The 18,240-nt window shown below is 41.7% G+C and overlaps 1 protein-coding gene and 1 pseudogene across 1 annotated transcript; one reads left to right on the top strand and one right to left on the bottom strand.

Moving 5' to 3' along the window:
* Window positions 1-2,418: 2,418 nt before the first annotated feature.
* On the bottom strand, window positions 2,419-11,617 carry LOC139391195 (serine/threonine-protein phosphatase 2A catalytic subunit alpha isoform-like). Its single transcript, XM_071138799.1, has 7 exons — window positions 10,609-11,617; window positions 9,236-9,445; window positions 8,823-8,996; window positions 6,095-6,184; window positions 5,427-5,588; window positions 4,253-4,371; window positions 2,419-3,998 (listed from the first exon to the last, which is right to left on the bottom strand). Exons 1-7 carry the CDS (start codon window positions 10,708-10,710, stop codon window positions 3,926-3,928), a joined length of 930 nt encoding a protein of 309 aa, XP_070994900.1. The 5' UTR covers window positions 10,711-11,617; the 3' UTR covers window positions 2,419-3,925.
* A 452-nt stretch (window positions 11,618-12,069) lies between these two features.
* Window positions 12,070-15,068, top strand: LOC139390489 (ATP synthase subunit O, mitochondrial-like; annotated as a pseudogene).
* Window positions 15,069-18,240: the final 3,172 nt, after the last annotated feature.

Genomic DNA, 18,240 nt, shown 5'->3' with positions numbered 1-18,240 from the left:
TGATAGATGACAATAATACAATATAACTTTGAAAGTCCATTCGCCTTTTTCCCTTTGAATTGTTTAGGCCTGTCTCCATAAACTTGCTTTAGAGAATATCAGAAGCAGAATCACTGCGTTAAACACATCATCAATAGCCTTCCTATATTTGAAGCCATATAAAAGTGCACTGATTACACAAGACTGTGGCTTGCTCCTTCGTAGAAGAGAAAACATTACAAAGCCACCAAAAAAAAGCTCTCAGGCTGCGTTTACACAGGTAGCCCATTTCTGATATTTGTTCCACAAATTGGTATTTTGACCAATCACATCAGATCATTTCACATCAGCTCTTTTCACAGAGCTGATCTTGATTGGTCAAAATACAAACGAGTGGAAAAAAATGATCAAAGTTGGGCTGCCTGTCTAAACGCATCCTTATACGGCCCATAACGGTCTGATACGGTATGCTAGAGTGCATGGTAGCTTATACAACTTGGCTTGTAAGTGAAATTGCCATGAATGTTTCACTTTTGGATCGGAAAATGGGGTGGCGGGGGGGTAATGTTCAACTTCAAGGGCAGCGGAAGGAAAGCTGGTTTTCCAATAGTCAGCTCTTTTAACTCATAGCTAATGGATTGTGCAGTTGTAAATCAGTTGTAGGCTGCTGGGCCTTCGATTTTACAAAATACAAATGAAATGGAACCATAGAGAAACATGAACGAACATGATCAATCATATGTAAAATGCCCTCTAATAAACCTATCCACGTTGTAATGTAGCCACCCGATCTTTACAGCCATTCAAATTTTAGGCCTATCTCCTGGAGATTGGACAATAGTGTAAAGGTAGTGCAACAAAAAAACAGTTCAAGAATTTACGGACTTTACTGCCATCTAGCGGTCCGTTTTGGGAGTACATGTGACTCATAGAACAAAGCATCCGCTGGTTAGTCATTTGTAATAGAGCCTCAGAGTGGAGGTGTCATGATACCCATAAACCTAGCGGCCAAACAGGGAAATTAGAATTTTAGAAACACTTAAAATAAGGGCTGCGTTGGCTTATCCTGGCGTCCCGTTTTGATAACCGTATAAATCTCTCTCGGACAGGGTGACTTTTATCAGTATATTCGGCTGTTTGTACTCTCAGATTCGAAAATGCTAATTAGCATGAAAGTAGACATCATGCAAGACTACAAATCCCTGCACATCATCTCTAGCTGACATCTTTGTTAACAGGTATTGTGCCAATTTAAAACTTACACATGACAGTTCAGAATTGTCCATTTAAGGAAATGTAGCCAATTTATTAATGACTAAATTTAGCTAACATTAGAATCCAGAGATTATTGCCTTTGCCTCGATTCGCAGTCTCATCCAGATCATCATGGTATTTGTAGTTCTTTATGATAGCCACATTAGCGTTTCATTTGTTGGGGGGTAAATACAGGCGAATATATTGATATTTGTTGATAAGTCACCTTGTCCTACAGAGATTTACACAGTTATCAAAACATCACCCCAGGGTAAGCCTACATGTAACGCAGCCCTTATTTGAGGTGATTCTAAAATCCCCTATGGGAAACATGAATGGTGGAAAAACAATTGGAACCATTTCCTTGTTTGAATGCTAGGTTTGATGTGTATTATGACTCGTAATCTATAGAAGTGACATTACATGCTGACCAGACCTCTCGCACACGTGCATGTTGATTTTGTCCACCCACACCAGACGTGATCAGGACACGCAGGTTGAAATATCAAAACGAACTCTGAACCAACTATATTAATTTGAGGACAGGTCAAAAAACAGTAAACATTTGATTTATTAATACACAGATAAAAGGGTCAACTGAGTTTGTTTCTAGTAATCTCTCCTCCTTCAGGGTTCTTCTTTGGACTTTATATGGCGGTTGGCAACCAAATTTAAGATGCATTACCACCACCAACTGGACTGGAGTGTGGACAACCGAGATCCCAGTTGTCTTGAAAGCACAATTATACAAATTAGTGCAAAATTTATGGAACATCACAGGGCAGACAATTTTGCATGACAGAATCTGGGTCCTGTTCAAATACACATGTATTCTCTTCCCCTGCATTCCTAGGGACTCCTAAGTGGCATAGTGGTGTAGGACACCGCATCGCAGTGCAAGAGGTGTCACTGCCGAACCTGGTTCATAATGCAGGCTGTATCACATCCAGCCGTGATTGTGAGTCCAATAGGGTGGCGCACAAATTGGCCCAGCGTCGTCTAGGTTTGGCCGGAGTACGCCATCATTGTAAATGAGAATTTGTTCTTAACTGACCTGCCTAGTTAAAAAACCTAGGGATCAAGGGACAACTTCTGAGAGTCGAAGGTCACATATTCAGCCATGCAGAAGTTAGATCAAAAAGAATGCCTGTAAATTGGGAAATAACACCACACAGGACAAAGCATAGGAGCAACTTCAATCTTTATTGTATAGCAGAGATGTATCTATACTAAACAACAAATATAAAGGCAACATGCAATAATTTTAAAGATTTTGCTGAGTTACAGTATATAAGGAAATCAGTCAATTGAAATAATTAATTAGGCCCTAATCTATGGATTTCACGACTGTTCAGGGATGTAGCCATGATTGGACCTGCGAGGGCATATGTCCATTCACTTGGGAGCCAGGCTCAGCCTATCAGGATGTTTTCCCCACAAAAGGGATTTATTACAGACAGAAATACTCCTCAGCACCCCCCCCCCCCACCCTCTCTGACAATCCCGCAGGTGAAGAAGCCGGATGTGGAGGTCCTGGACTGGCGTGGTTTACAAGGCCGGTAGGACGTACTGCCAAATTCTCTGAGGCAGCTTACGGCAGAGAAGTGGACATTCCTGCATTCATCATGCCAATTGCACACTCACTCAAAACTTGAGACATCTTGTGGCATTGTGTTATGACATAACTGTGGCCGTTTGTCCCCAGCACAAAGTGCATCTGTAATGATCATTCTGTTTAATATGCCACACCTGTCAGGTGGATGGATTATCTCAACCATGGACAAAATGAGCACAACATTTTTGAGAAAAGGTTTTTTTGTGCAGTATGGAACATTTCTGGGATATTTTATTTCAGCTCATGAAACACGGGACCAGCACTTTACATGTTGCGTTTATATTTTTGTTCAGTGTATAACAAGGGATATAATTTTGTACAGGTATTCCTAGCTGAAACAGATGTCAGTCACAGTGACAGGTGAGTGACAGAAAAACTATTTTCTGGGGGTGAAATATAAAACAGAACGCTGTAGTTTGTCAGTGTCATGTGATAAAAAATTAAATACAAAAGTGCAAACAAAGAATTCAATTCCACCCAACCCTGAAAACAGTGATTTAAATTCACACACGCACAAAAAAAAAAAAGCCATTGAATTTCTGTTTGAAACAATGTCACAACATATCATGTTTACCACAACCGTCCAGTTTGAGGCCATGCCGAGTTTAGTTCTGGCAAACCATTCTATATCTTAATTACGCTCCTAACACATGGGTTACATTTAAGCATTAATCTCAGCAGATGCATTCATTTTACCTGACAAAACCAGCAGGTACTGTGAGACTGGCTCCTTCCAAAATGGCACCCTTTTAACTATATATATACACACTGTAGTCTTTATAATGAAGAATCCTTTTCAGAGACATAAATATAACATGCAGAGAGAGTAGGAAGTGGACTGTGGTGGGTGTAGGCTGTGTGGTCTTCTTTAAAGTTGAATCAGAACCCCCCCCCCCCCCCCCCTCCCTCCCTCCCTCCCTCACCATTTTTTGCATTGTGAAATTATGGCACACTTTTTGGTCCATGGATGTTGAATTTGTCATAACTCTATACCGATGGTCGGTTGCTCCCTTTTCCCCCACCTCCTCCTTCACGTTGACTAAGAAGATTCTACAGCTTTACACGCATGGCGATCTTTTACAGGAAGTAGTCAGGAGTACGGCGGGTCACATGGGGCTCTCCTCTGCGAGGGGCGGGGTCAAACTGAAGGCTGGACCGGAAACAAAGACATCAGATATAAATGTGACTATGACGCCTTGGAGCCATTTTTAGATCTAAATTAGAAGGTTTGTTCTATTTCAAGACAAGGAAGCTTCCTAAGTCATTTATATACTCATGACAATTTCCAATGTTTAGAGTTTTACAATAAAGCTACAAGTAAAATCATTTTTAACTGGGATTTTATTCTGATGTGAATTCGTACATTTCTTTTTTAAGTAAACACATTTTGAAGTGAATACTTACAAGGAGTACTTGAGTGTGTCATCCAGCTCCATGATGGCGGCCTGGTTTCCACAGCGATAGCAGTAATTGGGTGCACTGAAGATAGTCACCACGTTACGGTCGTGGCACCAGTTATAACCCTGTCAAAACAAACCCAGTAAACCAGAGGTACATCATGGCACCAGTTATAACCCTGTCAAAACAAACCCAGTAAACCAGAGGTACATCACAGCACCAGTTATAACCCTGTCAAAACACTCAGTAAACCAGAGGTACATCATGGCACCAGTTATAACCCTGTCAAAACACTCAGTAAACCAGAGGTACATCATGGCACCAGTTATAACCCTGTCAAAACAAACACTCAGTAAACCAGAGGTACATCACAGCACCAGTTATAACCCTGTCAAAACACTCAGTAAACCAGAGGTACATCATGGCACCAGTTATAACCCTGTCAAAACAAACACTCAGTAAACCAGAGGTACATCATGGCACCAGTTATAACCCTGTCAAAACAAACACTCAGTAAACCAGAGGTACATCATGGCACCAGTTATAACCCTGTCAAAACAAACACTCAGTAAACCAGAGGTACATCATGGCACCAGTTTTAACCCTGTCAAAACAAACACTCAGTAAACCAGAGGTACATCATGGCACCAGTTATAACCCTGTCAAAACAAACACTCAGTAAACCAGAGGTACATCATGGCACCAGTTATAACCCTGTCAAAAACAAACACTCAGTAAATCTAGGAATAAGACACAAAGTGCAAGTCTTGCGAAACTAACACATTACATCATGCAAACAGGACAAAGTAAACATTTTGGTTAAAAAAAAAATATATATGAGTTACTCTTGTCATTTTAGTGTTTTAAGTCTTTGGCTTGTAGTGTGATTTTGCTGTATATATATATATATATATATATATATAAAACATTTGAAGTATTTAAAAAAAAAAAAGGCTAGTCAAAAACAGTTATGCTGTGTATCTTTGTGAACCCACGGCTTGATAAATGACCTTGCACTGAAGGGATTGAGTACATTGTCACATTTCATTATGAAGAAACAGGAGAATACCAGAACACTGGTTTGTCTGTTTAAACGTAGCTGTGACTCTGACCACGGCCCATCCTCCTCAGGCCAACTGGTGTACATCAAGTCCTTAGAGGATGAAACATGCCAATGTACCTCCATGACCAGCTGGTGAGCTCTGGAGACCAGGGTGAGTCCGTTAGCATGGTTGAAGGTCTCCGAGATGTCCTGTCCAAAGGTGTAACCGGCACCGCGGGGAGAGATGCCCCAGCCACCACGGTCATCGGGGTCTGACCACAGCAGGTCACACATCGGACCCTGGGGGAGGGAGACGGTGGCCATGTTATTAAATTCAACAATACTGTGAACACTACATTATGTAAATAAGGTGGCCATATTGGCGAGGTCAGGCTACAACACTTGGAGCGTCACCGCAGGATGTGATGTCATCGAAGGCGTTTTGTCTGCATATTACAACGGAGATGAGTAGTGACTGGTTGGATGGTTTACAGACTAACCCTCTGATATACAATGGTCAGGGCTTACAGACTCCAGTGGATCAATACCCACACTAGCATACTGTGACACGCTAAACAACTGGAGACGCTTCACTCAACATGAACAAAACAGGGGATCTCCTGGCCAGAGGCAAAAGCCCTCACACAGGAGTGAGGTGGAGAGCATGGTGGACGCCCCTATGCTCCCAAGGGGAGGTTTATGTCAAGTGAGTCAATACTATGAAACAACATATTGGGCATGTATTCTAACTAGCATGGTAGTATGAAGATTGGACGTCGTTTCTAGGAACGTGGAAGTGAGCTGACCTCATGAGGAACTTCCTGTAAGCGATCCAGCGCTCTGATGTGTTCCAGTGTGTCTATAGAGGGGGACAGTCCACCGTGGAGACAGAAGATCTGCAGAGGAACAACAAGTCAGGACATTTCCATCTAAAACATGGTGTAATTGGTAGAACAAAGCAATAATTTAGCTTTACATTTCCATCTAACATCTTGGCCAGGTCACAGTTGTAAATGAGAACTCGTTCTCAACTAGCCTACCTGGTTGAATAAAAGGTGTTCTCAACTAGCCTACCTGGTTAAATAAAGGTGTTCTCAACTAGCCTACCCGGTTAAATAAAGGTGTTCTCAACTAGCCTACCCGGTTAAATAAAGGTGTTCTCAACTAGCCTACCCGGTTAAATAAAGGTGTTCTCAACTAGCCTACCCGGTTAAATAAAGGTGTTCTCAACTAGCCTACCCGGTTAAATAAAGGTGTTCTCAACTAGCCTACCCGGTTAAATAAAGGTGTTCTCAACTAGCCTACCCGGTTAAATAAAGGTGTTCTCAACTAGCCTACCCGGTTAAATAAAGGTGTTCTCAACTGGCCTACCCGGTTAAATAAAGGTGTTCTCAACTGGCCTACCCGGTTAAATAAAGGTGTTCTCAACTAGCCTACCCGGTTAAATAAAGGTGTTCTCAACTAGCCTACCCGGTTAAATAAAGGTGTTCTCAACTAGCCTACCCGGTTAAATAAAGGTGTTCTCAACTGGCCTACCCGGTTAAATAAAGGTGTTCTCAACTAGCCTACCTGGTTAAATAAAGGTGTTCTCAACTAGCCTACCCGGTAAAATAAAGGTGTTCTCAACTAGCCTACCCGGTCAAATAAAGGTGTTCTCAACTAGCCTACCCGGTCAAATAAAGGTGTTCTCAACTAGCCTACCCGGTTAAATAAAGGTGTTCTCAACTAGCCTACCCGGTTAAATAAAGGTGTTCTCAACTAGCCTACCCGGTTAAATAAAGGTGTTCTCAACTAGCCTACCCGGTTAAATAAAGGTGTTCTCAACTAGCCTACCCGGTTAAATAAAGGTGTTCTCAACTAGCCTACCCGGTTAAATAAAGGTGTTCTCAACTAGCCTACCCGGTTAAATAAAGGTGTTCTCAACTGGCCTACCCGGTTAAATAAAGGTGTTCTCAACTAGCCTACCCGGTTAAATAAAGGTGTTCTCAACTAGCCTACCCGGTTAAATAAAGGTGTTCTCAACTAGCCTACCCGGTTAAATAAAGGTGTTCTCAACTAGCCTACCCGGTTAAATAAAGGTGTTCTCAACTAGCCTACCCGGTTAAATAAAGGTGTTCTCAACTGGCCTACCCGGTTAAATAAAGGTGTTCTCAACTAGCCTACCCAGTTAAATAAAGGTGTTCTCAACTGGCCTACCTGGTTAAATAAAGGTGTTCTCAACTGGCCTACCTGGTTAAATAAAGGTGGTCTCAACTGGCCTACCTGGTTAAATAAAGGTGTTCTCAACTGGCCTACCTGGTTAAATAAAGGTGTTCTCAACTGGCCTACCTGGTTGAATAAAGGTGTTCTCAACTAGCCTACCTGGTTGAATAAAAGTGTTCTCAACTAGCCTACCTGGTTGAATAAAGATGTTCTCAACTAGCCTACCTGGTTGAATAAAAGGTGAAATAAATAATAAAATACAAAATAAATTGTGTTACTGTTAAAAACTAAATCAGTAACAGACGCACGTGAACATTGTGGGTTGAAAATGTCAAAATCAATGACTTTTAAGACCTGTACTGTACAGCACATGGCTGCTAAATTGAATGGTTATGTAATAACATATAGTGGGAAAGAGTCCACTGCCACTACCTCACTTTTCAAATGAGGAGCAAACTGAAGGAGGAGATTCAGCAACACGTGTGAGGACAACAGAATTCAATTAAAAAAACGTTTTTTATTTTTATTTAAACAACGTATTTATTGCAAAAAGTAGAACCAACACGTTTCGGCTTCTGGCCTTCGTCATCGTTTTGATGAAGGTCAAAAGTCGAAAAAGCGTTGGTTCTACTTTTCGCAAAAAATACGCTTTTATTTATTGAATTCTGTTGTCCTCCCACGTGTTGCTGAATCTCCTCTCTCCTTCATAACAGTGATACTAATAACACAGGAGTTTTATATAGAACTCTTCCAAGGACCCAAACAAAGACACTTGTGTAATACTTCCACTAATGACTAAATATGTGATACATTAAAGCTGCAACATAACTTCTTGGGCGACCCGACCCGAATTCACATAGAAACGTGAGTTATAGATCTCATTGAAACCAAGTCTAAGAAGTGGTAGATCTGTTCTATATGCTCAATTTCTACGCTTCCTGTTCTTAAGTTTTGCTTTAGTGTCTTTTACTACTGAACGCCTGGGATTGGGAGTCACATAGGGCGGCGCACAATTGTCCCAGCGTCGTCCGGGTTTGGCCGTCATTGTAAATAAGAATTTGTTCCTAACTGACTTGCCTGGTGAAATAAAAGTTAAATACATTTTTTTTCAACTTTAGTTTTGTACACCAGCATCAAACAGCTGAAAATAAAATATTTTGGGTTATGTAAAATATATTTCACAGTGGATTAGATGGTACAATGATTCTCTACACAATGACTGCTGGTTTTGTCAAATAAACTGAAATTAGGCAAAAAAATACTATAATTTTAGCAACCAGGAAATGACAGAGCCATTTCTGCGTAATGCACCTGTAACAACTAATATCTCACCTGGTTATCTACCAGGGCAGTGAGGGGCAGGTAGTCAAATAAGTCTGTGAAGTACTTCCAGACGTTGGCGTTTCCGTATTTCCTTAAACACTCGTCGTAGAAGCCATACACCTGGGTAATCTGTCTGCTCTCGTGGTTCCCTCGGAGGATGGTGATTCGCTCACGGTACCTCACCTGAAAAACTTGAATTATTAACACCTCTCTGGATGGGACAACAAGTGCATAACACACATTACATTCACAGCGACTGCACATTCTGTTTTAGAGTCAACCAGAGATGGTTTAAGGTTGATAATGACATTTACAGTAGCAGCAATAAATCTATTCCTGTGTTATATCAGTAGGCTGTCCTACTGGGGGGGGCACCCTCATTAAAATTGCACATCCCTGCTTTAAATCATTTGGCTGTTTACCTTGAGAGATACCAGGAGGCTGACTGTCTCTACAGAGTAGTAGCCCCTGTCCACATAGTCTCCCATGAAGAGGTAGTTGGTGTCAGGAGACTTCCCTCCGATTTTAAACAGCTCCACCAAGTCATGGAACTGTCCGTGGACATCTCCGCACACGGTGACCGGACATCTCACCTCCTGCACATTAGACTCTTTCGTCAGGATCTCTTTGGCCTGGAAAGGAGGAGGAGACGAGAAAATAGTTTGGGTTTAGGGATTTAGTTAGAGGATGGGTGAAATCTGGGATACAGAGCGACAGTTCGGATGTTATTTCTTGTTTAAGTATTTAACCCCTACAGATTCGGTGACCCCCCCCCTCCTCTCGGGACGGTTGAGCTAACGTGTGCTAATGTGATTAGCATGAGGTTGTAAGTAGCGTGAACATTTCCCAGGACATAGACATATCCAACATGGGCAGAAAGCTTAAATTCTTGTTAATCTAAATTGCACTCTCCAATTTACAGTAACTCTTACAGTGAAATAATACCATGCTATTGTTTGAGGAGAGTGCACAGTTACAAACTTGAAAATGTATCAATAAACCAATATGGCACATTTGGGCAGAATTGATTCAACATTTTGAAGAGAAATGCAATGGTTCGTTGGATCAGTATAAAATTAGGCACCTACACTGCTCCCATCTAGTGGCCCAAAATGTAAATTGCGCCAAAACTGGAATAAATACATTGTGGCTTTTCTCTTGCATTTGAAAAGATGGAACAAAACACGCATGTTTTTTTCTTTGTATTATCTTTTACCAGATCTAATGTTATATTATCCTATATTATTTTCACATTTCCACAAACTTCAAAGTGTTTCCTTTCAAATGGTATCAAGAATATGCATATCATTGCTTCAAGGTCCTGAGCTACAGGCAGTTAGATTTGTGTATGTCATTTTAGGACGAAAATTAAAAATCAGAGTCCGATCCTTAGCTTTAGTAGCTGATACCCAAGCGGCACACTTTGGAATTAAACTGCAACGAGCCAGAGCGAAATGTAAGAACAGCAAGGATATCAAACTGACATTTCCAAAAACATTCATAAAAAATATCATCAATGCTCCTTAAATCCTGCAAGTAAACTACGGTACTGCCAATGTATGTCTGACAACTCCAAAGTGAATGCAATGGCAATATGCAGCCCCGCCGCCATTTTCAGAATAATGTAGCTAGCCTGAGCATACAACAGTCGGTGGAGAAATTTACCGTGCTCGGACCAATGATCAAATTAAAACAGTTGTTTAACAGTTAGCTAATGCTCGCTGTCTAACATAGCCGGCAAACTAGCTTAGCTAAGGGCTTGCAAGATCACACACATTAAATAGGCTAAAATTACCTTCTCGCAAAGGGCTTTCACTTGGTTTTCCGAGAGCTGCTTGCATTCGCCGAGTTGCTCAATCCACCCATCCAATTCCTTAGTGAATGACTTGTCGTCCATGTCTGGTTATATTTCAGCTAGCTAGTTAGGTTGAAAACCTATTGAAAACTAGTTTAGCTAATTCGTTCTCGTCATTCGCACTCGTTTTGCTTTCGTCGAAAATGAATGCACGATCTTGCTAGGTTACCGACTCTGTTTTAAATTGGTTCAAACCATCGGCACTAGCTAACTACTTGTTAAAAATAAGCGATGCATGTACCTCAAGCTTATGTTAATATGAAAAATCTAAAGAAATGCGTGGTGCAGTTGCAGAAAACTGGCTCTGTATGAAATTCCGTGGACCCAACCCAGCTTCTTTCCCGAGCGACAATCAATGAGGGAGTTCTATTACACTGATCCGGGCAACGTTATCGGGAGGAGCGCCCATCTCAAATCGAACTGTAATATGCGCCGCTTTGTCATGTTGCCAGAATCGTCCAGAAACATTTATTATTATTTTCCATAAAATAAATGTTTGAATTCTCAAACTAGGATTGGAAAGCTTTTTATCACCTTTGCATGTGGAAACACAGAATCCTACTCATCACATTTATTTAACTAGGCAAGTTAGTTAAGACTTATTTTACAATGACGGTCTTCACCGCCTAACCCGAACAACGCTGGGCAAATAGTGCGCCGCTCTAATGGTATTCCCGCTCACGACCGGCTGTGACACACCCCGGGATCGAACCCCACTGAGATGCAGTGCCTTAGACCGCTGCGCCACTCGGGCGAGTAATTAATTTCGTTACTTTTGTTTTGAGCCGACTTCTCACTCGGCCAGAGCTGGGCAGCACAGTTCTAGAACTATGCATTCACTTTTCACCCAATTAACATTTCTCCCATCGGAGTAACCCAAGTCAGATAAACGAACCACCCTGGTCTTGCTGCGTTTACTTGGCCGATGGACTTCACTGGCCCCCTTAATCTGGGCTTTTCTGCCACCGTGTGGTTACGAATGGGAACTAAATTGTGCTCTCGGTATCAAAATAATAAACCTATCGAAATAAATCCCATGAATATTGTGGAAAATAGTGTAAATAGATATACTGCTAATCAAATGCGTAGGACTACTGTGCATTCACAGTGAATAAATACAATGGACTGGCTGGATTCAAGAACAACTATACAGAATTTGAGGCGGCTCATCAGGTTTATGACATACGCATGCGCATTGAGTTTTATCCCAGACAGCAGTAGGAGATCATGGTTTGTGCAATAATGAATCCTTGGGACATCCCAACGTTAGCTTATTGAAGTTGACATTTAAAATGGTTAAGGTAAGGTTTAAGGTAAGTGTATGGGTTAAGGTTTATGGTATGGACGTCCCAAGGATTCCATATACCACTAACCATGAGAAAATGGCAGCATCTTTGAGGCATGGATGACATCAGGTAAAACATTAAGTATTTAACATTTATTTTCTGTTGTAAAATAACATAGTTAGCTGAACCTCTTCACCTAAACCCTAGGTACATAGGCACTGAGTGCAGTTCGCGTCCACGATTACTTGTGTTTTGACCAGTCATTGGTTTTGATAGACGTGTCTGATACAATGTAGCAGTACGAAAATGTTCTGTGCTGTTCAGTGTTTACACTGTATTTTTAACGACAACAATGTCACTGATGCCAGTGCTGTTCCCCCCCCCCCCCCCTGACAGAATTCTCCCCTCTACATTTCACTGATCTTAGAAGCAGAAAGCCTTGCTGAAATGAAACGCAGCCTAGCGTGATTATTGACAGCTGCCTTGAAAAACACAAATAAAACATGCTTTCTGCTTCTAAGATCAGTAAAATGTAGACTAAACTGACAACGCAGTGAAGAGCAGAAATCTCAACTACCAAGCAAGTCGCAGCAATGAAGAATTGAGTGTGTGCGCGTTCGAAGGGGTGTGAGAATTCTGGCAGAGGAGAGATTTTCGGCACAACACCAGAAAAAAATGAATCTCTTGCCTACTTCACCCATATTTGATTTGATTTTAGCAAAAAAAAGTATTGGGTAGTTCCAGTAGTTAGCTACACCGTTACATTGCAAAAAAAAAGTAATTAACTACTGAAAACACTACCAAGATTTGAATTTGGTTCAACTACCACCAAGCTACTGCAAAATGTAGTTAAATTACTAGTTGAACTACTTGTAGTTCACTACTCGCCCACACTGGTAACAACCAACACTTCTACAGTTACTGGGTTTCTACACCTAGTTTCTCACTTGCTGTCACTGGAAGCTAAATCAATGGCAGTTTTATCCAAGCAATGCTCTCTCTCTCTTCTCGCAGGTCCGTCAGGTCAGCACTTCGCTGACCAGGCAGGTTTCTGGTCACGGCAAGCAAAGCAGGACATACAAGCTACTGGAAGGGCTCAACATTCCACAACAACTATGCAATGACGACTGACGACTTCAGAACGATATTATCAAACACAGGCGTCTATAGTCTAAAGATGTAGCCGTCACAGTCAGAAATAGGCTAAATATCTCAATATAATCCTGAAACTTCTAATGGGTGCAATGATTTACCCTCTCTGCAGCCTGTTTATCCCTCCCATCCAGGTGTATGGAGTTGAGGGCCGCTATGCCTATGCTCTCTTCTCAGCAGCCAGCCAGCAGGGCAGACCGGAGCAAGTGGAGCAGGAGCTGATCACAGTGTTTGTAAGTCAGTCCCATTCATTTCCAACACACACACACACACGGGAACCCCTGACTGTCATCTGTCCCATGAACCTGGATGCCTTTCTCTTTCAGACGACCCGGTTTCAGACCTGGTATCCAGCTACTGCCCCATAGCTATAATAAACAGGCTTTATTTCTGTTTCTCCAGGCCCCTAGTCAAGGACCCCAAGTTATCTGGCATCATGGTGAACCCCCATGTTAAACGCAGTATCAAAGAGCACACCTTCACTGATGTCATGACCATCATCATCATCATCAACGTCCACAGTGGGTAGTCAGCCTTATGTCACCTGTCTCGACAGACGGGTGAAAGAAAGATGGTGTTACAAAAGTTGTGTGTAATAACCGCGTAATGTGTAATAGTTGTCTTGTGTGTTGTTTATGTGCCTGTGTCTGAGGGCCCTGATGTAGCCCTGACATGAATTGCCCTAAGTAGTGTTGTGGAAATTCTACACAGGGACACTCAAAGTCAATCTTAAATGAATCATTGTTTATTAACAGCAAGCTGGAGAGGTTCCAACCAAACTCAATGCACCATGTACACATGTCGATCAGGAGCTCCACCGGGTCAGTCCCGTTAGTTCTCTTATATACAGACAAGTTATATTTGCATGATTTAGCTCATTCATCATTCATAATTAATTAATCACTAACATTTGGTTCATGCATGTGACAGACCAATACCTCATGAGGCTTCTTCTCTCCAAGTTGAGACCTTGAAACTGAGATATCCTTTCGCTCTGGGCGTACTGCCAAATTGCAGATACTGATAGTGAGGATTCGTTCAATCAGTCACTTGCATGAACACAAAAATAGGTTATTAGTTAAGCACAAACATAAAATGTTCCATCACAGGAGATAACTACATTTGTATTGAATTGAATATCTTTACTTTCATTCCTCAGATGTTATGGCTGATAACGACCGTCTGACGCTGACCTTTGACATCATCTCAGCCTTCAGCAAGATGATGAGTGCTCACCGTGGAGAGGTCCTCTGTACTGTCACCACCACACAGGTAGGAACTGACACACACACACACACACACACACACACACACACACACACACACACACACACATTCCATCATTACACATATTTAATCTAATCCCAGATCAGCCAACTCAAGATGTACATTAATCCACACTAAAATGTAATTGTCATGTTGTTTACATTTAAGGAATTTAATAGTTTTCAGATTAATTATTTTCATTTATTTGACATTTTCCTAATCCTGTGTATCTTTCACAGCCTCTGGATGCTGCCATCCTCAAAGACCTGAGAGTTGCTCTGAATGGCTTCCTGGCCAGAGATGCTCAAGCTGGAGACTAAGGTAGGAACTAGGAACTCACAGAGGAGGCTAATGAATAGCTAATACTGAATAGACATAACAAGCTACAGTGGATGAAAGAATAATGGAATCAGTGTCCACCTACAGAATCGGAAACGTTGACATTTTAGGCTTACGTTTCCATTACCCCTGATTAAAATCTTCACTATAAAGTCTGCGAAATAAAGAGATGAATATAGTGATTATGAGCTGGTTTGTACATGCTGCTACATGTCTGAATGTCTTTTATGTTCTCTCTCTGCCCAGTCGGACCCCTCCATCCTGGGTGGAATGACAGTCAGCATCAGGGACAAGTATGTGGACATGTCTACTGAGACTAATATCCATAAACTGACCAAGATCAGTAGGGAGACCTAAGAATTGGTGTGCGTCCCAAATGGCACCCTATTCCCTATGTAGTGCACTATGTTTGACCAGGGCCCTATGTAGAGCAGGTAGCCTAGCGGTTAAGGGTGTTGGGCCAATAACGGAAAGGTCTCTGGTTCGAATCCCCGAGCCGAATAGGTGATCAATCTGTCAATGTGCCCTTAAGCAATGGACGTAACCCTAACTGCACTTGCTCTGGATAAGAGTGTCTGCTAAATGTTCCAAATGTAAATGTCTGAGACCAGGCTGAGGGAATAGGGTGCCATTTGGGATTTTTTTTTTTTTTTACATTTATGCATAATCAACTAGAACTAAGTCCTATGGACTCAATAGGGAATGAATGGGTAGTGGAACAATGTTCATGGGAAATGTTTATGTACAGAGCATTCGGAAAGTATTCAGACCCCTTGACTTTTTCCACATTTTGTTACGTTACAGTCTTATTCTATTCACAATATCCCATAATGACAAAGCAAAAAACAGTTTTTTAGACTTTTTTGCAAATGTATTAAAAATACAAAACAAATACCTTATTTACATAAGTATTCAGACCCTTTGTTATGAGACTCAATTGAGATCAGGTGCATCCTTTTTCCATTGATCGTCCTTGAGATGTTTCTATAACTTGATTGGAGTCCAACTGTGGTAAATTCAATTGATTGGACATGATTTGGAAAGGCTATATAAGGTCCCACAGTTGACAGTGCATGTCAGAGCAAAAACCAAGCCATGAGGTAGAAGGATTGTCTGTACAGCTCCGAGACAGGATTGTGTCGAGGCACAGATCTGGGGAAGGGTACCAAAAAATATCTGCAGCATTGAAGGTCCCCAAGAACACAGTGGCCTCCATCATTCTTAAATGGAAGAACTTTGGAACCACCAAGAGTCTTCCTAGAGCTGGCTGCCCGGCCAAACTGAGCAATCGGGGGAGAAGGGCCTTGGTCAGGGAGCTGACCAAGGACCCAATGGTCACTCTGATAGAACTCCAGAGTTCCTCTGTGGAGATCAATCAATCAAATGTATTTATAGAGCCCTTCTTACATCAGCTGATGTCACAAAGTGCTGTACAGAAACCCAGCCTAAAACCCCAAACAGCCAGCAATGCAGGTGTAGAAGCATGGGAGAACCTCCCAGAAGGAAAAAACCATCTCTGCAGCACCAATCAGGCCTTTATGGTAGAGTGGCCAGACAGTAGCCACTCCTCAGTAAAAGGCCAAGAATGATCTCTTTGGACTCAATGCCAAGCGTCACGTCTGGAGGAAACCTGGCACCATCCCTACTGTGAAGCATGGTGGTGGCAGCATCATGCTTTGGGGCTGTTTTTCAGCGGCAGGAACTGGGAGACTAGTCAGGATCGAGGGAAAGATGAACGGAGCACAGAGAGAGATCCTTGATGACACCTGATCCAGAGCGCTCAGGACCTCATACTGGAGCGAAGGTTCACCTTCCAACAGGACAATGACCCTAAGCACATAGCCAAGACAACTCAGGAGTGGCTTCGGGACAAGTCTTTGAATGTCCTTGAGTGGCCCAGCCAGAGCCCGGACTTGAACTAGATCGAACATCTCTGGAGAGACCTGAAAATAGCTGTGCAGCAACACTCCCCATGCAACCTGGCAGAGCTTGAGAGGATCTGCGGAGAAGAATGGGAGAAACTCCCGAAATATAGGTGTGCCAAGCTTGTAGCATCATACCCAAGAAGACTTGAGGCTGTAATCGCTGCCAAAGTTGCTTCAACAAAGTACTGAGTAAGTGGTCTGAATACTTATGTAAATGTGATATTTCAGTTTTTTTTATCTTTAAAACATTTGCAAAACTTTCTAAAAACCTGTTTTTGCTTTGTCATTATGGGGTATTGTGATGTCATTATGGGGTATTGTGATGTCACTATGGGGTATTGTGATGTCATTATTGGGTGTTGTGTGTAGATTGAAGAGGGGGAAAAACAATTGAATCAATTTCAGAGAAAGTCTGTAACGTAACAAAATGTGGGAAAAGTCAAGGGGTCTGAATACTTTCCGAATGCACTGTATATTATTCCTTGCCACCTTTGATCTTAACAGTACAAATGATTACATTAAAGCCAGTCTTTCTGTTGTCATGTTCATATTAAATATGATGTATTATAAACATCGCTGGATTTGTTTGCTTGTTTGGTGTTGATTTGCAAAGCCAGAGTGAGGCAAGTTGAATTGTAGCCTCGTAAAGCCAGAGTGAGGCAAGTTGAATTGTAGCCTCGTAAAGCCAGAGTGAGGCAAGTTGAATTGTAGCCTCGTAAAGCCAGAGCGGTCGCATACAAATGTTTAGCGACGTTATTGTGAAATGCTTGTGTTCCTAGCTCCAACAGTGCAGTAATATCTAACACACACATTTAAAAGTAAAATAATGGAATTAAGAAATGAATAAATATTTAGAAGAGCAATGTCGAAGTCCAGATATCCAAAAGTTATTTCCGTTTGTATGTAATAATGCTAAGAACATTCTGGGCTAATAACGTGAGAAATAACGTAAAAAATATAAAATACTTCAAAGTTGCTTAGGAGCCTGAAACAAGGCAGCCATGTCTATCAGCACCATCTTGACTTCTTGTATTTTTGTATTTTAATTTAACTAGGCAAGTCAGTTAAGAACAAATTCTTATTTACAATGACGGCCTACCAAAAGGCAACAAGAGGCCTCATACAGGGGCTGGGATTAAAAAATAAAATATAGGTCAAAACACACATCACGACAAGACAGACACCTCAACACTGCATAAAGAGAGAACTAAGACAACAACAACAGCATTGCAGCAAAACATGACAACAACATGGCAGCAGCTCAACATGGTAGCAGCACAACATGGCAGCAGCACAAAACATGGTACAAACATTATTGGACACAGACAACAGCACAAAGGGCAAGAAGGTAGAGACAACAATACATCACACAAAGCAGTCACAACTGTCAGTAAGAGTGTCCATGACTGAGTCTTTGAATGAAGAGATGGTGATACGGAGTCCAGTTTGAGTGTTTGTTGCATCTCGCACCATTCGCTAGCTGCAGCGAACTGAAAAGTAGAGTGACTCAGGGATGTGTGTGCTTTGGGGACCTTTAACAGAATGTGAATGGCAGTATGTGGAGGATGAGGGCTGCAGTAGGTATCTCAGATAAGGGGAAGTGA

Source organism: Oncorhynchus clarkii, chromosome 31 (assembly GCF_045791955.1).
Source record: "Oncorhynchus clarkii lewisi isolate Uvic-CL-2024 chromosome 31, UVic_Ocla_1.0, whole genome shotgun sequence".
NCBI classification, from domain to species: Eukaryota; Metazoa; Chordata; class Actinopteri; order Salmoniformes; family Salmonidae; genus Oncorhynchus; species Oncorhynchus clarkii.
Note: the sequence above shows the minus strand (reverse complement) of the source record. Positions and strands in the feature narration are given on the sequence as shown.

What these genes read in the sequence shown, in the direction of transcription:
- LOC139391195 (XM_071138799.1), bottom strand. Translation starts at nt 10,710, where the DNA reads ATGGACGACAAGTCATTCACTAAGGAATTGGATGGGTGGATTGAGCAA. An exon ending in TACAGGAAGTTCCTCATGAG is followed by an intron (nt 5,589 to 6,094) that starts GTCAGCTCACTT and finishes TCCCTCCCCCAG; the next exon opens with GGTCCGATGTGTGACCTGCT. An exon ending in GACACACTCAAGTACTCCTT is followed by an intron (nt 3,999 to 4,252) that starts GTAAGTATTCAC and finishes TTTCCGGTCCAG; the next exon opens with CCTTCAGTTTGACCCCGCCC.